The sequence below is a fragment of the Hypomesus transpacificus genome, chromosome 14 (assembly GCF_021917145.1).
Source record: "Hypomesus transpacificus isolate Combined female chromosome 14, fHypTra1, whole genome shotgun sequence".
Classification (NCBI taxonomy): Eukaryota; Metazoa; Chordata; class Actinopteri; order Osmeriformes; family Osmeridae; genus Hypomesus; species Hypomesus transpacificus.
Window position 1 is genome coordinate 9,292,033 of NC_061073.1, and position 22,500 is coordinate 9,314,532.

The 22,500-nt window shown below is 48.4% G+C and overlaps 1 protein-coding gene across 1 annotated transcript in view; it reads right to left on the bottom strand.

Annotated features, from left to right (window-relative positions):
• Nucleotides 1–22,500, bottom strand: part of myo9ab (myosin IXAb) — a gene marked incomplete at its 5' end in the record, with an annotated part of 49,815 nt that overhangs the window by 12,639 nt on the left and 14,676 nt on the right. Inside the window, 21 exons of the mRNA XM_047033501.1 lie at nucleotides 216–332; nucleotides 3,298–3,509; nucleotides 3,951–4,042; nucleotides 4,149–4,246; nucleotides 5,114–5,326; nucleotides 5,701–5,779; nucleotides 6,088–7,170; nucleotides 8,154–8,458; nucleotides 10,230–10,379; nucleotides 10,633–10,755; nucleotides 10,921–11,031; nucleotides 11,111–11,191; nucleotides 11,280–11,442; nucleotides 11,657–11,785; nucleotides 12,092–12,167; nucleotides 12,952–13,071; nucleotides 16,124–16,319; nucleotides 16,852–16,993; nucleotides 17,413–17,534; nucleotides 19,371–19,505; nucleotides 20,988–21,104. Of these exons, the coding sequence (XP_046889457.1) occupies nucleotides 216–332; nucleotides 3,298–3,509; nucleotides 3,951–4,042; nucleotides 4,149–4,246; nucleotides 5,114–5,326; nucleotides 5,701–5,779; nucleotides 6,088–7,170; nucleotides 8,154–8,458; nucleotides 10,230–10,379; nucleotides 10,633–10,755; nucleotides 10,921–11,031; nucleotides 11,111–11,191; nucleotides 11,280–11,442; nucleotides 11,657–11,785; nucleotides 12,092–12,167; nucleotides 12,952–13,071; nucleotides 16,124–16,319; nucleotides 16,852–16,993; nucleotides 17,413–17,534; nucleotides 19,371–19,505; nucleotides 20,988–21,104 (3,864 nt within the window). The remainder of the gene's footprint in view (nucleotides 1–215; nucleotides 333–3,297; nucleotides 3,510–3,950; nucleotides 4,043–4,148; nucleotides 4,247–5,113; nucleotides 5,327–5,700; nucleotides 5,780–6,087; nucleotides 7,171–8,153; nucleotides 8,459–10,229; nucleotides 10,380–10,632; nucleotides 10,756–10,920; nucleotides 11,032–11,110; nucleotides 11,192–11,279; nucleotides 11,443–11,656; nucleotides 11,786–12,091; nucleotides 12,168–12,951; nucleotides 13,072–16,123; nucleotides 16,320–16,851; nucleotides 16,994–17,412; nucleotides 17,535–19,370; nucleotides 19,506–20,987; nucleotides 21,105–22,500) is intronic.

A 22,500-nucleotide genomic window follows, 5' to 3' on the forward strand; every position in this document is an offset into this window, starting at 1 on the left:
CGGTCATCCTCAGTGAACTGTGCTGAGGCCTTAGAGATCCATAACCCTGGGTGGGATGACCGAGGCTAAACCCTAACCCTAACCATCCCTGGGTCTACAGCTCTAGGGGGAGGGAGGTTAGGGTTAGCTGCAGATCTAGGGAGAGGGAGGTTAGGGTTAACTGCAGATCTAGGGGGAGGGAGGTTAGGGTTAACTGCAGATGTAGGGGGACTTACCGCCAGTGCAGTGGAGTAGGAGTTGAAGATGTTGAGGCGGAACTCCTTCAGAGCCTTCTTGAAAACCACATCCACTAACGTGTCTTTCTTCCCATCCTCAGAGTCCAGGTCGTTGATCTGGAGAGTTGAGGAGAATAGATAGGTGTGTAGTTAAACATGAGAAAAACTGCTAGTCGAGAGTCACGTGATCGTCTGGACAGAGATGGCGGCTTAAAGTTGAGCTCCTGGCCCAACCTTGCCAAATAGTTGTTTTATATGGTTCCAACTTCGATTTTCTACCACTTTGTACTCGATAAACCCACTTAAACCACAATGGCGAACAAAAACAGCACCCAGCGCAACGATACTGATGCCCTTGCAGAGGCATTACTGGAGAAACAGAAATGCTACTTCGAACCGCGTCTTTCTCAGATTCAACAGATGGGGATCGACAACGACGAGAAGCTATCTGCTATCCATACACAACTAGCATCTCTAACTGCAAGACTTGGCTCTATTAGATCTGATGTTGACAATCTAAAAACTACTGTGGAAAGCAACTCCAGTCTTCTTGATAGCCATGGCCGTGGTTTTAAAGAGCTGGAGTCGAAGCTAGCAGATATCTATGTAATCATTTTTATAGTGCCTTTATTACGGTGATCTTTTAGCATGTATTTTTATGAGGTGTATGTATGTGTTATGTTATGGGATATGTGCAATACTGTTATGTAACTGTTGATCATGTTTGGCTGAGGATGTATTGTTTGTTGTTACTGTGACTGTCAAGGCATTTATGATGACGCACCACAGAGACCAAGACAAATTTCCCTGAGCGGGACAATAAAGTTCATCGTATCGTATCGTATCGTATCGTATATGGAGGACAGAAACTGACGATGCAATATTTGCATCGTTGGGTTGAAAGAGGGGTTAGAAGGCTCCAATGCTATTCAATATCTCTCGTGTTCCTTGCCTGAGTGTTTCCCGAAACTGGCAGATGTTCAGATCGAGATTATATTAGCGCACTGAATTTACAGTGATGGCCCAATGAAGAATGCCACAACTAATCGTACGTTGATTTCCAACGTGCTTCGCTACACAACCAGGCAGGCGATTTTACAGGCTGCACGGAAATCTCCTCTCGTCGTTGGTGGTCGAAAAATTAGCTTCTCCCCGGATTACAGCAACTACACGGTCAAACAACGCCAAGCATTCTATCAAACCATGGATGCAGCACGAATCAAGGGTCTGGATTTTTTCCTGCTTTATCCGGCGACTCTGAAGATCAAGGTAGGCACACAGTATAGGGCATTCACCTCCGCTGAGGGTGCTGAAGACTACGTGAAGGAGTCGATCCGGCAAACTTCTGATTACTAGCCCGACTCCCTCACCGCTCAGCCATCTGACTCCCTAGAACAGTTTTACCACTGTACTATTTGACGTGATGACTGTGTCTCTGAATTCCATATCGATTTTGTTTGGTATAGCCTAGGCTACTCTTCATAGGTTAACTAGGCCACTGGGCTGGAGATTCCTTTCCATTGTGCTTGCGATGTTGTGCTTTTTGTTTTCTGCTATTTTTTTTTTTTACAAGAAATGTGTTTATTTGAAAGTTATCATGGTGTGGAACCAGTTGCTGTTGTAACAAGGTAATTATGGGCTAGTTCCCTTTTTGCTGCCCCATATCCAATCTTGATCGCAGACCTACTTTGAGTGTTAGCCTTTTGGCTATGTTTCCCCCCCTTCTCTCGCTTCCCTTTTGTATCACTGACTTGTCTGTTCTTGTTCTGTGTCTTACATGTTTTATATGTTGAGGGATTTAACTTTGGATGTACTATTGCTAGGATTTAACGGAGTGAAAGGTAGTAGCAATATGCTTTCCCACATATGCATTCATTTACAACACAGCTTTTTTGATAATGGGTGATCTTTCATTTTTTAGTTTGGAATTGTGGTGGACTGAATGCCCCTCATAAACGAGCCAGCACTCTGGTTTTACTAAAAAAGAGAAACGTTGACATTGCGTTATTGCAGGAGACGCATTTGCTACAGGCTGATACCGGCAGTTTGGCCAATAGATTCTATCATACAATTGCATTCTCCTAAGCAAGTTCAAAAACAAAAAGAGTAGCCATTGTAGTCAAACGGAATCTCCCATTAAAAGTATTGTCTTCCTGGTCGGATGATGCAGGCAGGATTGCGATCTCCACATTAGAATTTAGTGCCAGGAAAATTGCACTTGTTACCTGTTACTATCAGTGTTTTGATTCTGAATGATTTGTCAGCCCTTCAGCTCTCTAAACCTCAAAAACGTGCTGTATTTGCTGGACTTACAGCTGCCAAGAGAATGATTGCAACCCGTTGGAAACCACCTCATGACTTGTCCATTCGCACATGGACCCTTTTGTTTGTGGATGTCATATATATGGAACTCTCTACAGCTCGCATAAATAGAGCGTCAGAAAAGACTTTGGACACAAGGCCCAACACTGCTGAATCCCTGAAATCCATGCTGTAGACTTGTGCTATAACCTTCTTATGTCTATTTTATGCATGTGTTCAATTGTGATCCCTTATGTCTTATGTCTGTCTTTTTGTCAATGTCTTTTGTTTGTCTGTGTGTTTGTGTATGTCTGTTTCTGTATGTCTTATTTGTAAGCTGCACACATCATTCTTACTGTTGTGGTTTTGTCTCCCTCCCCCCCTCTTTTCCCTCTTTCCTCTGTGTTTTTTGGTCCTGGGATACGTTTTCATGTCTCAGCATATTGTCTGTAATTTGAAAGAACACCATGTGACGGTGCTTTGCCACCCTGTGTGGCTATACTGAATAAAAACATTTGATCACAAAAAGAAAAACAGCTAATCATTACTTTGAATTGACAGAGTAAAAGAGAGTTATGTTGCCTGTGTATGGGGGGTAAGTACATGAGTATATCATATGTATGTATACTGTGTACGTATGTGTGTATGTGGAGTCGGGTGGCTGTGTGGTTAGGGTTAGCGGTTAGCGGTTAGGGAATCAGGCCAGTAATCAGAAGGTTGCTGGTTCGATTCCTGGTCGTATGTGTATGTATGTGTGTATGTATCCCGTGTGTGTGTGTACCTTCTTCATGAGGAAGTCGTTCATGATGCGGTAGTCGTGGGCGCTGGTGAGGATGTGCAGCGAGTCGTTCTGCCAGGGGGCGGGGTCCAGAGCCGCGCTGCTGATCTTCACGCTGCGCCGACGCACCTTCGGACATGGCTCTTTGTTCTCCTTCCACTCCCCCCGGCCAACCGCCCCCGTCAGCCCCGGACTGGGGGGGGGAGATACACCCTCTGGAGAGAAGGAGAAAAGAGGCAGAGAAAGAGAGAGACAGAGAGAGTGAGAGAGAGGAGGAAATCCCCAGTCACAAAGTAATACCGAGAGTCCTGTTCACAGATAAGACCACCTGTCCCCCCAGTCCCCTACCCTGGGTCCCCACAGTCCCCTACCCCGGGTCCCCCCAGTCCCCTACCCCGGGTCCTCACAGTTCCCCCAGTCTCCTACCCCCGGTCCCCCCAGTCTCTTACCCTGGGTCTCCCCTGTTCCCCCAGTCTCTTACCCTGGGTCCCCCCAGTCCCCCCAGTCCCCTACCCCGGGTCCCCCCAGTCCCCAAGTTTCTTACCCCAGTTCCCCCAGTCCCCTACCCCAGTTCCCCGAGTCCTCTACCCCAGTTCCCCCAGTTTCTTACCCCAGGTCCCCCCAGTCCCCTACCCCAGGTCCCCCCAGTCTCTTACCCTGGGTCTGGCTTAGCTCCAGCTGGCACCTGCTGCTTCGTTTCTTGTCTCCATGTTTAGTCTTACCCCAGAAACGCATCCTCCCACGCCTGCTGCGGCAACACACACATACACACACGTACACAATCACATGGCTTGTAATTCACCCAACTTGCATAAAACCATGGCAACAGGTTTGTGGGCGTGGTCCCAGGTTACCTGCTGTCCTGGCTGCAAGTCTTGCTGAGGGCCTCCACCTTGCCTAGGTCACCTGACGACATGGTTTTGTGGATCTTCTTCTGGTCCTTGTGAGAGGGCTGGGGAGGGAACGTCCCACATTACTCTTCATCTGCTTTCAAACAGACACCACACAACATACTAGGGGCCTGGTTGGAGAATGATTCAGTTAAGACAGAAAATATTCCTACAGAAAAAGAAATAGGTGTTTGTTTGATAGTTGGCAGAACTTATTCCATGAGTTCATGCGTGCGGTCTGTTCTGACTGACAGTAGCAGCGCAACCCTGCTGAACAGGGGAGACAGGTGCTCCTGAACAGACGACCCTGCCTGGAGCAGCTGCCTGAGAGTGAGTTGGAGTTTGGTAAATTATGGTGTCCAGTTAGGGAGAGAGATCATAGTTAATGTGGAGTGCCATGGGTGCAGGTTAAATGGAAGTTTTTTGCATGCAGTTGAAACAAGAGGAAGGTCTGCCAGTCTTCAGTCCAACCCTAACTATAACCCTAACCCTTCACAATCAGCCGTAGAAGACGGACAGCTCAGAAGCAGGACTTGTCGCAGTCGTCAGTAAACAGAGTTTGAAACAGGGGTTAACGTTAGCGCCTAGTCGTCAGTAAACAGAGTTTAAAACGGGTTAATGTTAGCGCCTAGTCGTCAGTAAACAGAGTTTGAAACAGGGGTTAACGTTAGCGCCTAGTCGTCAGTAAACAGAGTTTGAAACAGGGGTTAACGTTAGCGCCTAGTCGTCAATAAACAGAGTTTGAAACGGGTTAACGTTAGCGCCTAGTCGTCAATAAACAGAGTTTGAAACAGGGGTTAACGTTAGCGCCTAGTCCTCCCCTCCGGCCCCCGCAGAAAGAGCGGCTAGAGAGGGGGGGGGGGGTGTCTGAGCAGACCAGGGGACAGAGAGGAGGGGATGGGGTGACCACCAGACCCCTGGACGCTCACCATCTCAGAGTCGCTGTAACAAGCGAGCTCTGGGGCACCCCCTCCTGGGCGTGGCTGTGGGGACAGGGGGAGGGTACTGGAAAGGGCGGGGGTGTAGAAGGCATCGTCCTCCTCGTCTGATTGGCCCGCACCCTCAGAGTTACAGCGGGTCAGGAAGTCAGAGCGAGTCCGAGACATGCGTGCTTTCTTTTTGGGACCTGGGCGGCCCAGCTGCTGCAAGCACACAACTTGCACAGGTAAGCAAGGTAACCCTAACCCTGCACAGGTAAGGCTTGTTGACTTGCTGGTGTGTGTGTGAGTGTGTAAATGAAGTCTGTGAGTGTGACTGTATTAGTACAGATTTGTGGGTTTGTGTGTGTTTATGTGTGTACAGCCCGGTATAGCCTTCCAATGTTGAAAGGTGTCATATAAGTTAGTGTATCAACCTGTTGACTCCCTCAAGTGGATTCTCAACACAGTCGTTCCCTTGAATGTGCTAACATTAGTCATAACACTATTTATTTAGCAGGCACTTTAAACCACATCGACATACGGAGCGGATTTGACCCAGCAACCTCTTGATCTCGCCCACCCTGCCTGCAGCTCACCTCTCTGGGTGTGGTTCCTCCAGCCTGGTCCCTCAGCATGGCCAGGGAGCGCTCCTTATTGACCAGGTCCTTATCAGACCTGCACACAGCACACAGCGCACTGGTGGTACTGAATACACCCAGTATAACACCACTGAATACACCCAGTATAACACAGTCTATGGATACTAGGATGATAACACTTAAGTCAGGGTATCTGGTGGTGGATCCTACATCTATTCAGAAAAACAATTGAAAAAGCTATATATTATATCAGATGTTGTGTTTTAATCTAAAATATATATTCATGTTGATCAGAGGCCAAACATTAGGACGAGTTTGAGAATCGCTAGACACTGATGTATCAACTTGTTTTGCTCTCTGAACATGCATCGATGTCACACTCACTTGGAGAAGGGCAGCTTGCGTCTGTGTGGAGAGATGAGCGGTGGTTTCTCTGTCATGCTGATGGTGTTGGTGGGGGTGCTGTGTGCTGCAGGTCGTCTGCTGACCTCCCTGGGGTCCAGGCCTGGGCTGCAGGACAGCCTGCCCCCAGACGTCCTCTCCTGGCTGGGGGGAGCGCTCGGGGCGGGGGCCTTGGGTTCCAGGACAATGTGGATGTCCACCTCTGAGGAGCCAGGCTCAGAGGTGGAAGGAGCAGCCCCCTGGTGACTGGAGGAGAGCAGCGCAGCAGGCATCTTCGCCCCAGGCACACCTCTATGAGGCTGGGATGGTCCTGCCTCCAGGCTGGTGGGAGCTGACTGCACCTCCCCCTCCTCCACAGGGCTCTCCTTCTGCATGCTGATCACCACTACGACGGGCCGTCGTGAGGCGGACTCTCTCCGCTCTGGGAGGGCCTTGCTGGGGCTGTCTGCGTGAGCGTCCTGTTTGGGGCTGGGGTCCGAGGGGATGTAGAAGGTTGCTCTTGGGGTCTCCTCCTGGGTGAGTGACAACAGGGTGGGGTTTCCAGAAGAGCTGAACTCATACTCTGGAGGGATGGAGTCCATCGGAGACCCACATTTGTCCAAGTCGTCCTTGGTGGTTTGAATCGCCCCGGAAGGGAACGTGGGGTCATGTGTCTCTACCTCGTCTGAGTTGAGGAGCTCGAAGCTCCCATGACTGGCTGGAGACCCCCTGGAGGGGGGGTGTTGGTGGAGGCTGCTGTCTGGGTCCCCAGACAGAGGGCCTCCCACACTGCTGGTTCTCACCCTGAGCAGCTGCAGGCTGAACGTGGCTTGTTCCAGCTCCCTCATCCGCCGGCTCTCTCTCTTAGACCTGCTTCTGTTGGTCGTCTCGTCGCTGCTTCTTCCTGCCTCTCTGTCCTCCACTAGACACTCAGACGGGTCGTCTGCTGAGGGTTTGTCTGAAATGTCTAGGAATTCTCTGTCCTCCAGCATACCTTCCTCCAGAACCATGATGCTCTCTGGCTCCTCCCCGGGGGTGGGGCTACCCAGCCCCTCCCCACGACGCTGCTCCTCCAGATCCCTGAACCTGAGGAGACAGGATGCGTTCACCTGACCATGGGACCACCTCTCTGAGCACCTCCAGGTGCACCACCTCACCAGCAGGTCTGCTGAGTACTGATGCATATGAGCAAAGCAGGTTCAGGCATGGCACTCGGGCAGCGCGCGTCATATCACCCATCGCCGTGTTCTCAGGCCATAGGCTTAGCTCAATAGGCAGCGCTATAAAGTCACACCATGCATGCATCGACGATTACCTACTGTTCTGCGCTGCTGCCACCCATCACCATCCCCTTCTACCCCATGTGGTCTGTCTGTTCTCCCTGTGGGGGATTTAACTTGTTGCTCCCTGCCTCATGTCATGCATGCTGCAGTGAAGGCAGGGAGCGCTTCCCCATGTACATCCATTCCGCCAATGTTAAACCATTTCTCATGTGTATCAATAAACGGTGAAATCAATCACTTGAGTGTCTTGACTGAACCTGCTACACTTGGTAAAAACTTGAAATTGTCTTTAAATCAAACTAATAATCAAATTAGATTATCTAACCCTGGTTCCCCTCCTAGAGCACCTTACCCTGACCCCCCCCCCCCCCCCCCCCCCCCCCCACCCCCCCCCCAGAGCACTTTAACCTGGATCCCCTCACCCTGGTTCCCATCACCCTAGTTCCCTTCACCCTAGTTCCCCTCACCCTGGTTCCCCTCACCCTGGTTCCCCTCACCCTGGTTCCCCTCACCCTAGTTCCCCTCACCCTGGTTCCCCTCACCCTGGTTCCCCTCACCCTAGTTCCCCTCACCCTGGTTCCCCTCACCCTGGTTCCCTTCACCCTAGTTCCCCTCACCCTGGTTCCCCTCACCCTAGTTCCCCTCACCCTGGTTCCCCTCACCCTAGTACCCCTCACCCTGGTTCCCCTCACCCTAGTTCCCTTCACCCTAGTTCCCCTCACCCTAGTTCCCCTCACCCTAGTTCCCCTCACCCTGGTTCCCCTCACCCTGGTTCCCCCACCTCACCTGAGCCGAGCGAGGTGTCCCCTTCCTGCAGCCTGTAGCTGCAGGGCCGCCTCCCTCTTCCTCCAGTAGGCTGTCCTCTCTCTGTAGCCCCTCCAGGCTGCCTGCAGCGTGAGGGCTGCCTGGCCTCGGCGCTGGCACCAGACCTTCCAGCTCCTCTGGAGCAGCAGGGCCGCGTCCCTCTGCTGCAGGAAGCTGCTCCGCTCCCGGTATCCCCGCCACGCCGCCTGCAGCCGCACTGCCGCCTCCTGCTGGAGGGCAGGGGCCACTCCACCCAGCTGCTGCTGGACATGGTCTCTCCACCAGCCCTGAGGGAAGCAGGAGCCATCAGGATGCTGACACAATGTCATCAGGTTACAGTAAGGTTGGCATGTGCAGCTAGGAATGACAGAAATAAGTTCAGTCAAGACAATCACGTATTAGATTTGAGCATTTATTGTTACATGACATGGACATGTAGATTTGACTTTTGCGGAGTGGATGATCTAAGGGAAGCACTCCCTGCCTCCTCGATGCTACGCATGCATACATGAAATATGAGGCAGGGAGCAATAAAAATATAATCCCCCTGTTGGATAGATACAGACAGCATGGGGAAGAAGGGGACGGTGGAGGGTGGCAGCAGCACTGATCATACAATGACCGGGGTGAGTGTGTGCATATTCGCGCGTCTTTTAAAGACGCCTTATCGGACGTGGCCCAATGGATAAGCGCTGCTACATGGGTGTGGTAGTGGGTGGAGTAAGGAAGGTGGAGTAAGACGCCTTTCGTCCCCGATAACGCGCGCTGCCCGATTGCCCTGCCAGAACTAGCTGCGCTTATGTACTGCAGTTTGTGGAATTTTATAAAAAACTATTTATCAAGTGTGATGACAATGACACCGGAATATTCAAAGACAATTTTGAGTTAACATAAAAGTAATATAAAAGTGCAAATAAAGTTGTTTTCCTCAAACCCAGAACAGTATAAATTACACTGAGCTATATCAACATAGCTAGTGAAGAAAATACTCCAGAGAGTAAAACTATGTGCTGAGGAATTTGATGTACAGATTCATGTGCCGATTAACAGAGTCAAAGAATACAATTGTAACTGCCTTAACCAACCCTGCACTTAGTGATACCAGATATACCTTCCAACTCTGGAAACACTGGAACACGCATCTATACCTGTTTAAATTATTGTGCATAGCTATTGTATGTCTGTATGTATGTTTTGTACGTTCCCTTTATTTAATATGTGGTAGTCAGTATGTCTGTATGTATTTATGTTTGTGTGTACCCCTCTTGTAGTATGTTATGTGTACTTTTCTATCTGGACCTTGAGTCTGCATGACAGTTATATTTATTTAGTCCATGAGTGAAATTACAATTTTCTTTTCAATTTATTTGAAAACGTTAGCTCTGGGCTTTCTCTCTCCCTACCTCTCTCTCCTCTCCCTCCTCCCTCCCTCCCCCTCCTCTCTCTCCCCTCTCTCCCCTCCCTCCTCTCCTCTCCTCTCCCCTCTCTCCCCTCTCTCCCCTCCCTCCTCTCCTCTCCTCTCCCCTCTCTCCCCTCCCTCCCCCCCCTCCTCTCTCTCCCCTCTCTCCCCTCCCTCCTCTCCTCTCCCCTCTCTCCCCTCCCTCCCCCCCTCCTCTCCCTCCTCTCTCTCCTCTCCTCTCTCTCCCCTCCCTCCCTCCCTCCCCCCTCCTCTCTCTCCTCTCCTCTCCCTCCTCTCGCTCCTCTCTCTCCTCTCCTCTCCCTCCTCTCCTCTTTCCTCTCCTTTCCCTCTTTCCTCTCCTCTTTAACTCTTTCCACATGGAACAAGCAAGCGTGAATCCACAGCAGCTGTGACCAACAGAATGAGCTGAGATCTGCAGCTAGAACTGAACGGATCTGAAAGGGTTAGGGTTAGGCACTAACACACGTACGGTTAGGGTTAAGCACTAAGACACGAATGGTTAGGGTTAGGCACCTTGTAGGCACCTCTCTAACACTAACCCTAACCCACACTTAGGCACCTGTGAAGGATGAGGAGGATTTTGTTGGGATGAACTCTTTAACCTGTACATTCAACATTATTCCGTAGAATCCGCCCACCTGCAGCACGCTTGCGGCTCGCCTCATGCTGAGGAAGCGTTTCCTGCCCAGCACGGCCCGGAAGCGGCGCTGCAGCGCCACGATGCGCCGCAACACTTCCTGGTGGAGGAGGGACTGCAGCCGCTGGCGCTGGGCCTCCCGCAGGAACACCTGGGGGGGAGGCGGGGCATCAGCCACGAGACACATTCAATACGCATGACATACAGTGTTATAGCATATCACTCGAGGGGAGAAGTGTAGCAACAGATTTATAGTAAAAAGGATATGTAAATAAGTAGAGGTGGAGCTCAGAGGTAGAGCATTTAACTGCAGACCAAGAGCTGGTAGGTTCCAAACCCCTGTGTGCTTTGGATACAAGAGATGAACACATGTATTATCATTGTAGGTAAGAGAGAGTTGGTACCATGGTGTTGCCCACTTGGTAGCCGGCGGGCGTCAGGTGGACCTGTCTGAAGAACTCTCTGATGCCTGACTTGGTGGGGCTGGTGCCCCGAGGAAGCAACACGTGGAAATGACGCACAAAGTCCTGAACACACACAGGACACAGAAGTGAACACACAGCGCTACACCTCAAAATACACAGCCACTAAATCACATCATTATGTTTCTGATCTTTTACATATTTCCTAGTTTATCTGTGAGGGATGGTCTAACTCACACTGTGTAATGATTGGCTGGTGTGAGGGCTCACCTGGAAGGTGTACTTGAAGCTGTATCCTGATTGGCGGATGCGGACAGTTTCCAGCATGCCTGTGTACCTGAGCTGGCGGAGCACCAGGGAGTCGTTGAAGCGCAGGGGAAGCTGGAGGAGAGGAGGGGAGATGATGTCACATCCTGCTTCACCACAGCCTTGACGCCTGGCTTCCAGTGGAGCTACATACCTTCTCAGCATTGGATCTGATACACTTCACAAAGTATGGCTCGGACTGGCCCAGGGTCTCCATCAGCTTGTTCAGGGAGGCCTAAACAAACAAGAACAACAACACCACCACCAAATTTAGTCCACCAGATGCAGTACACCCTGCAGGCCACAGGAGGGCGGCGTCTCACCTGGAACTGGGCGCTGATGCTGGGGGCCTTCTTCTTCTTGTGCAGGAGCAGCAGGGACTTGGTGATGCGGTCGTGGAGCGTCACACTGCTCAGGTGCCTCAAGGAGCGGACACTCAGCAGCTGTTTGGGCAGGCTGGGTCTGGACCTGGAGGGCTTACTGCGTCTGGGGAGGGGGGGTGGGGGCTGTTAGGGTGTGCATTTGGAGATATATATATATTGTGTGTCTGTATGTGTGGGTGTGTGTGTGTATATATGTGTGTGTGTGTGTATATATGTGTGTGTGTAAAGATATATGTGTGTGTATGTGAATATATGTTTGTGTGCGTGTGTATAGGTGTGTATATGTGTGTGTGTGTGTAAGTGTGTGCTCCGCTCACAGCAGGAGGCCCTGGGCTCTCTCCAGCAGCTTGCTGCTGGCTGAGTTGACAAACAGGCCGTCTTCATCCAGCCCTGAGGACAGCCGGGTCAAGCCAGGGTTGCGGCCGTTACAGCCCACACCCCCCTCCCTGTGGGAGACGGTGGGAGGGAGGGCATCAGAGAGAGAGGGAGAGGTGTGAGAGAAAGAGGGAGGAGATGTAGAAAGAGAGGAAAGACAGAGGAAGAGAGGAGAAAGAGTGGGAAAGACAGAGGAAGAGAGGAGAGAGAGTGGGAAAGAGGGAAGAGAGGACAGGAGGAGGGTAAAAAAAGGGAAGTAGGGAAGAGATGAGCGTGATACTGAGGGCAAGAAAGATGGTTGCTTGCAATTCTTAAAGGCATTACTGATAAACCATGCAGGCATACATACACGCACAACATAGCCTTGAGGGACATACCAGGTCGATTTCTCATTCAGTGCGTTGATGCCCTGAAGGTCAGACAAGGGAGTCCTTGGATTCTTACGAGTGATGTCTGCAAGAGAGAGAGAGAGACAGAGAGAGAGGATGGTTATGATTAGTTGCTCCAGATGGGCAGGTCTGCGGCTTGCACGGCAGCTCCGCCGCCGTCAGTATGTGTGAGTGTGAGTGTGAATGGGTGAATGAGGCGCAAAATGTAAAGCGCTTTGAGTGCCGCTAAGGTAAAAAACGCACTATATAAATACAGTCCATTTACCATTTACGAGTGCTGTCTACAACAGAGAGAGAGGACGGGGGGGATGGTGTCCTGATGTAGCGTCCTTCACGAGAGGAGAGTCCTAAACACTTTAAGAAGCATCATCTGTAACCCTGCTGATGTACCAGCAACTACAGCACCCAAACCCACAGAAACATCCAGAGAGACACCTCCGTGCTCTCCCTTTTCTAATCCTCTGTAATTCACTCCCTTTTCCCTCGAGACGACTGAATGTAGGAGATGTGTCTCCCAGACTGGTTCCTGTGGGAGCAGGTGTGACTATGCTGAATGTGAGCGGTACATGTTGGCGCACTGGCTAAGCTAGTCACACAGTTCAAGCCAGCGGCTGTGCGTGCCACTGCAGCATCAATCTGCATCAAGATACTTAAGCATCGAGATCATTCCCTGGACTGATGTCACTCATTCAGTGTCATTACTGGCAAGACACACAAGCACAGAGGGGTCAGCACAGATCTTAGCAAAGAGTGAGAGAGTGAGAGAGAGAATGAGAGAAGAGAGAGGAGAGAGACAGAGACAATAGTGAAAGGGGGCAGTGAACCTAATTGAAGTGAGGCAGTCTTACTGTGTTTCTCGTCCTTGCATCTCTGCAGGATCTCCAGGCTCCTTTGGTGCACAGGGTGGTGCAGGAAGCTAAAGCTGTCCACACCCTTGATGACAGAACAGGGCAGGGCAGGGTCTGTACCTGGGGAGGAGAGAAGGAGGGAGACAAGAGATACAGATAGACAGACAGACAGAGAAAGACAGAAAGCGAGTCACGTTTAAGGAAAGGTGATAAAAATCATCTGTGGTTGAAGGAGCCACTGTCCTCCTAATGCATATTTAAACATCCCAGAATCACAGTCTGTCTCTATGGTGATGAATAATTAAAATGCTGAGTTCGGGGGCGGTTGAAGTCAACACTGAAAAGATTCAGAAGACGCATTATGTGTCAGCAGAAACTTTCTCCTCAGCCCTGGGGCAAGATAACTAACTAGATTCTTCTGTGTTTCTGGCGTCCCAGAGATCAAAACATTCTTTCCTGTGTGAGTGTGAGCATGTGTGTATGAGGGTGTGTGTGTATATGAGTGTGAATGTGTGTGTGTGCCCCCCAGTCTGACGGCAAACCCCACCCTACCACCTTAACTAACACATTTTCTACGGGTGTCATTATTGTATGCACTGCTGTTTGTAGACGCCAGCGCTTGTTGCTAAATGATAGCAACTCACCAGGACACTTCACCAACTCTCCACTCATTCTCCTTGGATCATGCATTTAATTGGCTTTGACGGCCATCTGTTCTCTGCAATTCCTCATTTGCCTACTCACGTCTGACACGTTCTAAATTATGATGGGCATTCCGGCTCTTTTTCGTGAGCCGGCTCGTTTGACTCACTAAAAAGAGCCGGCACTTTTGGCTCCCAAACGGCTCTTTAAAAAATAAATGTTTTAACTATGACTTTGACTATGATAGCTGTGAAAACAATTCTAAATATAGCTGCATGCAGCGAGGCGGGTTCCTCCGCAAAATATGATAACAATTTACATTGTAGAAGACCAAGAGTTGGACAACAACAACAGGCTGAATGAAGATTGAAATGCATGAAGTTGCAAGTCAGCCTCTCTGCTAAACATCAACTGTTGAGAGTTTATGAATAGCCATATTGTCTTGTACATTTCCTATAAAAACGGGACAACGGGATGACTGGGTTGCTGCTGTAAAGAATAACTTACTCAAAGGTTTTTTTAAAAGGTTGTTTGGGGTGCTATAACTTGTCATGGAAGGGAATTTCAAATCCTGTCTAGCATCAGTGGCGATGTGTCCTGGCTTAGGTTACTAAAATGAATTTGCGCAACAGGCAAGGGATCCACCTGAACAATAAATTTACTTTATTAAAGATTACTCGTTGTGAATCTGACACTACCATGCGTTGACTACAAGTAGCTAGCTACTGTGGTGAACCTGGCTTGTTTTGCAGAGGTTTACACAGTCTCGCTAAACAGATGATCGGATTGTTGTGATGGGCTCAAATAAACACACATTACTATGTTTTACAACCGGAGGATTGACCGGAAGACTAGAAACCGTTCTGTCAGAAGAAAAAAAATAAGAAAGAAAACTGCCTCTGACTGGTTTTCAACTTACAACCCTTCGCAGACCAGCACAACATCTCAGCCACGTAAGCCATTCACAAACCTAGACTTTAATATGTTCAGTAACTGAATAATAAAATAAGACGTTTCTCCTAAGACAAGCATTGTCAGATTTGGTCCAAGCTTAAACAGCTGTAATTCAGTCATATTTTCACATATCAAGGTGAGACTTTGCACGGTACTTCAGGGGGGTGTCACCTTAAAACCTATTAGGTTTGAAAAACCATCATTCAAAATTACGTTTGATTTAGTGACACAAACATATTGAGGCAATGTGGACAGTTAGATAAATGCACCCCTTTCAGCCATATTGTATTTGATTACATTTTCCCCTGTAAAGTTTTTAAATACATCAATTCTACAAATCTGTATGACATTTCAAGTTAATTGGACCTTTGGTTCAAGAAAGAGGAATTTTGAAGGTTTTCCCAAATTATCACTGTACAGGAAAATCCATCATGGCGGACCTTATGGGTCCTTGAGGCTTTTTTGTTCCTCATGAAAAATGAGGCATGCATACCAAGTTTAAGAAGAATTGGAGCAATGGGGTGGAAATGCCATCACTTTGAAAATCAGAGTTTAGGGCATGGCCTACCGTCGAATGTGTCCCATATTTGGTGTGGGGGTACCCACTTGGATGTAGTACCAATAAGCCAAATTAGAAAATGTATGACCAGGGACCAAGGATATTGGGGCGCAAGGAAAATAAAAATAATAATAAATATAAATATAGCTGCAAGCAGTGATGTGGGTTCTTCCGCAAAATGACAAAAACATTGACATAGTAGAAGATCAAGAGTTGGACAACAAGAGAGCTAAATAACTTCAAATAAATGTTTGATCAACAACAACAGGCTGAATGGAGATTAAGCAATGAGTTGGCTCGGCCCTCCCTCATGCAGTACAATTGGTTGACACCGTGTGTATGATTGACAGGAACAGAATACGAGGCTGATCAGACAGTCGAATGTGTATGCGCCTTTAGGCCAACATAATTTTTATTTTATTTTTTAAGTTGAATTACACAACTGAATTGCGTAAAAAAAATTAATGCTAATACCAAAAATGACAAAAACTGGCCTTTAACACCATTTGGGGACATTTTTTTAATGTATATACATATCTCGAGTGCTTTACATACCCAGTAACAGTATGGGTACTGGGTATGTAAGTACCCACCACAGACAGTGGTGGTTAACCTGCAACATGGCCTTGAAGATTCCTCTCCAATCCTTTGTAAAAGTTGGTCTCAGCAGCTTTGTGAATATGTTTTAGGAGGGAACTCTTAGCTAAGAACCTTTACTGCTATTTAGGATAACTCTTAGTGGTAAGATCAAATGTTTTAAGAATACAACCCCTGGTCATCAAGGACAGTGAGCTGCTCTGTGCGTGTATACTGTGTGTGTGTGTATGCTGTGTGTGTATACTGTGTGTGTGTGTGTATGCTGTGTGTGTGTGTATGCTGTGTGTGTATACTGTGTGTGTGTGTATATACTGTGTGGGTGTGTATGCTGTGTGTGTATACTGTGTGTGTGTGTGTGTATGCTGTGTGTGTATACTGTGTGTGTATACTGTGTGTGTGTTCCGGACAGTGTCCTCTCACCAGTCTTCCTGTGGGCGTGTCTTCTGCCTGCGTCCCTGAAGGCGCCGGAGGCCCTGAAGGAGGCTCTGAGCACGGCCCAGCGGAATGTGGCCACGGGGTGGACCCCCATCAGGCCACAGATGAAGGCGCTCTGGCTGCTCTTTAGCAGACACACAATGTCTGGACGCATGTGGTCAGTGTTCTTCTCTCTGAAGTCCTGCTCACACCAGACACGTTTCACTACTCATACATCACCATTAACAAAACAGTAGCAATAACACTGGTTTCATGAAGTGTGTTTACATGGAAGGAAAAAGCCCTGTAGTGTAACGTGAAGATCATATCTTTATCACACCCTTCTCCACTGCAACACTACAATGCCACAGTGAATAGCATTTTCAGATTTTCTTTTTTCAAACAACCGTTTTTGTGTAACTAAATAGAGTGAATTGAACCTCAACAAAATAGCAGAACATTTAGATTCAGAATCCTATTATCCTTACATGGTTGTGGTGCACATGAATACACACACATGCAGAGTATAGCTAACAGCTAACATGCTCCAGACTGAGCCCCTGAAGACAGAGGGGCAGTAAGACCTGCCCCTGAAGACAGAGGGGCAGTAAGACCTGCCCCTGAGGAAGTACTGATGCTTAAGGAGGAGGGGACTGGCTTGTTGCTTGGTAACGCTGGTTCATCTGACTTCTGTAACAGCATGACACACACTTCTACATTAGCGGCCGCCTCACCTTGACCCGGTACTTGACCTTGCCGGCATAGTGGCGGATGATGAAGGCGGGCTCCATGACAGCAGGGAACTCGATGTAGCTGCTGCCCTCGTGTTGCCGCTGGAACTTATCCAGCAGAGTCTGGTTAGAGGCCTGGGGGAAACTAAAGGGGCAGGGGAGGGCAGGGGAGGTTAGGGGAGGGCAGGGGAGGGGAGGGCAGGGAAGGGGAGGGCATGGGAGTGGAGGGCAGGGGAGGGTGGGGCAGGGCAGGGCAGCGGAGGGCAGGGGAGTGGAGGGCAGGGGGGTTTATAGTCATTAGCATCACATTCCTCCGTGTGTTGGGATGAATCCCAGCAGGGGGCTGAGAGGAGAGACCCTCTTTGGGAACACACCCCCCTCTCTCCCAGCTGCCAGCCACAGCCAATAGATGAGACTGTCAACTATCAACGAGCCCTTTCAGTACAAAAAGGATGTGTGGTGCTTCCAACACGATCAACCCATATCGTTTTAAAAACATAAATCATCACATCTTCATATTTCATAATGTTTAGTATTTCCCTGCAGGATGGTGCGGTGACGTACTTGCTCTCCTCGTCCAGCAGGGGGAGCAGGCCCGTGGGCTTCCTGCTGATCAGGTGGATGCAGCCCGTGTTGTCGATGTAGTCGATGTTGTGCCAGGTGATGCTCTCTGCCCTGTACTCTTCCTGAGGGCACAGACATACAGCATGTAGACAGAACACACCGTGCTTCCAGGTACTAGAACTGGACGCTTCTGCTTCTGGAGCTTCCGCTGGACTTTCTATGGGCTCTATTTGTACGTCCCTTTTGAGACAAGCGTGTCAGATCATTACAATGTGAAGCAGTGTGCAGCAAAGTTAACAGGAACTAGGAAAGCAGAACTATAAGAGAGCTTCAAGAGGAAACGCTCCAAAAGTAAAAAAGTGGAAAAGGATCCATAACTCAATCTTAAACATAATTTAAGATTGAGTCACGACTGACTCAAGAGGGTGGTGCTGGAATTAAAGTATTTAAGCAAATTTAAATGTTTCCCTGTTTTTACCTCCAGCCCTGCTTGGATTAGTAATGTCCACCAACCTCAGGGCAGTCGAGGCCTAAGCCTTCCTGTATTACAGCAGGAACAACCTCAGGGCAGTCGAGGCCTAAGCCTTTCTGGATTACAGCAGGAACAGGAGTTTTATGCTCTGCTCTGCCCTCACTACAATGTCAGGAGACATTTCCGTTCTTGGATGTTCCTTCTGGGAAAGTGGCACCAGTGAGGAAGAAGCTGGAGCTAGACTAGTTTACTGGACCAAACACGAGGAAGCAGACCAAACAACAGCATAATGCAGCAGTACTTGGTGCCTCCAGAGTAAACACAGACAGAGGGGAGGTTCAGTTGGTGTCAGCCTCACACGTCTCTTTACCCCACACACACACGCACACACACACTCAAATACCCCAACGGTGGTACATGTTCACACACCCTGCGCTGTTGTGTGGAACGATGTTGAGATACAGTAAAACACGCACACACACCACAATAGTAGTTGTGTGGGTTAGGGTTAGTAGCATGTAACCCATAAACAAAGCAGAACTGCTTTCAGTGTAATTGCTGCGGGCATCACAGGCACACATCTGAGTCACCCATCAGACCAGCAGGGTCTCCTCCTGAACAAACACCCCGTTACACCCCAGGACAACAGGATCCACCAGTGGCAGCTGCTGGTCTTTAAAGAGGGAAAGCTCATTTTCGGCCTACATCCTAAAAACGTTCCATTTATTTGGCTAGTTCACTGGCTAGTTCACCCCTACGACACTAGCGTAACCTACTGTGTGAATTTATGAATGAACGAACGATCTAACAAAACAATATTAATCTTGAAGGAGGAAATTTGAAAATGAGGTTAAACTGAAACAAGGAACGTGGTGTATAATTATATGAAATGTATGATGAAAATTGGTTTGCAATTTCGCCAAGCAAATGCCAAGAAATAGGTTTTTCTTTCAACTACAGTTGCAAAATCCGCGATGGGACTGAGCTTGAATAGCTCCGATGACTTTTTATAGTACAAAATTACTGTCAATCAAAAGGAGATGCAGTCTTTCGACAGACCCTCCAATCATCACGCAGAAGCCCAGCGTCCAGGCCAGCCCACTCCTCTATTCAACCCCAGAGACGCTGAGCGTCCAGGGCGGGACATAATCGCAGCATTTATCCAATGACCATATAGTTTTGAAGCACTGAAAACAACTGTTCACAGCAGCCCCATTGAAGTCCATGGAAGCTGAGCATCCACAGGGAAATGCACTGTGGCGCTACGGGAAAGTATGAGACGGAAATCAGTCAGTCGACCTGCTAATATATGTAGCTGATTCTGAACAAACTCGTCTTTGAGATGAACGTGTTCTAACGCATAACATTTTTTTTACACAATAGTAAAAATTTGACCATTAATTATTATTTTTATGTTAGGGGAAGCTGAGCTTCCCTTGCAGTCTTAAAGAAATCACCCCTGGAATCCACCCAACAGCAGGCGTACCTGTTCTAGTTTGAAGATGTGCTGGTTGAAGTAATGCTGCAGTCTCTCGTTGGCAAAGTTAATACAGAACTGTTCAAAACTGTTGTTCTCGTAGTCCTCAAACCCAAAGATGTCCAGAACGCCGATGGAGAGAGTCTACAACAGAACAAATGAATTACAACCCTCGAAACACACTTCAATAAAATTAACTGATGTTCGATGTAAAACAAACACATCCTCAAGGTAATAAGAGCACAGCATGTATGTAGTACCATGATGTATAAAACATGTATCTGTAACATTGCATGATGTATAAAACATGTCTCTGTAAAAAGAAGTTTAAAGTGGACCTTTAAGATAGCGACTTTATAGTATTATTATCAAAGCTAATACCCTTTTGGGGATTATGATTCCCACAGTGTATTTAGAGAGTGAGGAGGGTGTAAATTATTGACAGACAGCTACAATTCAATATGCTAGTTCTCAGACTCTATTAGACTTCATCAGTCTTGCTCTGAGGTAGGGAGACCTAAAACACAGAGGAGGGAGGGAAAGAAGGATCCTCCACGAGGCTGAAACCACATCAGTCAAAAAATGTCCTGATCTAGAGCCTGACGATTTCTCAGCGGGCCGATATCATCGGCCGATATTAGGCATTTTCCAAACTATTGGTATCGGCATTTATAACGGCTGATAATTTTTTACAATCTTTTTTTTTATTATTATGCCTTCACAATACAAACAAACAAGGTACAAAATCAAGGCTCATAATGGCTGATAAATGAATATCAACTTCCCTGTTGGCAACACTCGTGTTTAGAACGCCACAAACAATACAATCAGCTGATCCAGCCAGAGGCGGGCAGAGTGTTAGGGAAATCTGTTTATGTTTTGTCACGCATTTATGTATTTTTACATTTGGTATAATTTTTTTATATACATCAGCCGATTTAAATCACTAAATATTTGTATCGTTTCGGCCTTAAAAATCCTTTATCGGTCGGGCTCTAATCTGATCACTCCAGCTCTATAAAGTGCAGACACACTGACTAGCTGAGGCAGACAAACACAAACAGCTAAACACAGCTGACAGCCAGGGCAGCACACATCACTAGGATGAGCCCTCGGGAGGGCAGAGGAGAGAGGGCGACTTGGCATCTGCCCTGCGTCCGGGGTGAGAGCACACACACACACACACAGGAGGAGGAGGAGCCACAACCATCTGTGATCTAATCCCAGGATGCCCGCTGGGCAGTGGGCACATCAAGACAGCTGCCTTAGAGCACACAAGCACGCACACACACAATCCTCTGTGGACTCATGTTAGCCTTCAACCCCAACAATACTGTACAGACAGAGCCAAACCAGAGTGGGACAGCAACAGAAAATGAAAGAAGAACCAGACTGATCTGAACAGAAAGAGAGGTCAGGGCACCATCTCGTCTGAGTTCCCCTAACTCTCCACACACACACAAACACACACACACTGGGACACACACTTTAATACACTTTAACTTAATTCAAGAGTCTCAAATTACCTTTGTGAACTGCCTTACTGACCTGTGTGTGTGTGGTATGTATGGTGTGTGTGTGGTATGTATGGTGTGTGTGTGTGTGTATACGGTTTGTGTGTCCTACTGTGGCGCTGTCCTCCAGGTCCTTGGTGTTGAGCAGGGCATGGTTGGTCCTGAAGACGATCCAGTCAAACAGAGCGCTGTAAAGGGACTTGGCCATGGAGTCCCGAACTGTTCCAGCCTGCGTGCACACACACACACACATCAACACAAAGACTTGTCACGCACCATCCCTCTTTCCTCCAATCAGATGCCTATACACTGACCATTCCTGTAATCTGGAGTGACGGCAGATCCTATTAGCTATATAAAACCGGTCGTACGCCAGGTCCTGCCCACCTTTCCTTTATAAATCACAATCAACGTGAGATTGACCGCACGTGAACGAGCCACTGACCCCCGCCTTGCCTCCTCCCATAAATGAATATGCAGATGGACTATAAATGCTCTCCTGAGGTAATTTCTTTGTCTGAATTACCGCATTTCTTCAAAAAAACGCTGCCCTCGAATAAACGCTGAATCAAAAATGAACGTTAAACACCGCAGCGTTTATTTGAAGAAATACGGTGACTGTAAGATCGAGGTTCTGACAACAGAGGTGGAGGTGAGAAAATGTGTTGGCGGCCTGTCATTAGCCTGGCTCTGCCCTCCTACGTACTTCCGCTCAATTTTGATTTTGCTTCTGTACTGCGTCTGGGCATGAGGTACGTAGGTCAGATGTCTCAGGTTCACTTTCTACCTGTCCAATCAGCGAACAGAGGGAGTGGCTGAGAACGATGACGTTGATGTCGTGAGCTAGTTTGTGTTGTAGTTCCGTAATGGCGGCGGAGAATGATGCGAGGGAAGACACATTAGGTCCGTTGTGGCCAGGGCCAGTCCTTCCTATAGGTGACCTAGGCAGGGCGGCATGAAGACCCTCACGCACTACCAGCAAAGGGCGCCAACCGCGCCACCACGTTTGCGCTCCGGGGGGGGGGGGGGGGCGGTAAAACCCGCTAATACCAAAAACAACAAAAACTGGCCTTTAACACCATTTGGAGAATTTTTTTTAATTATATACATAACTTGAGTGCTTTATGTACCCATTAAATGACAGTGGTGGTTAACCTGCAACATGGCCTTTAAGAATAAGCTGGGAAGCAGCGCAGAGAAAAGACTGACAAACAAATCTGACTGTTTGTCAGTTGAGAGTCAGACCCATCTGTCAAGCTACAAGAGGAAGTCATGACTGTGATTCAGCATTCCTGAAGCCTAGCTAAGAAGTAGGGCTGCCCCTAGGGACTGCACCTAGGAACTGTGGGGCTCTGTGCGGTAGAGAGTGAACAGAGTAACTTGTTAACAGCATCAGCTCTTAACTAGCATCAGAAGCATGCTCGATGTTACAAAACAATGAGCTTGGATTGTATGCTATTATGTTTTTGTAGTCCTGCTGCATGCAGTGCTAGGGCTGTAGGTGTTTGGAGTTCAGGACTAAGGTGTAATGTGGCTTACGACTCACTCCCTGCATACAGACAGACAGGCCCTGCGTACAGACAGACAGGCCCTGAGTACAGACAGACAGGCCCTGCGTACAGACA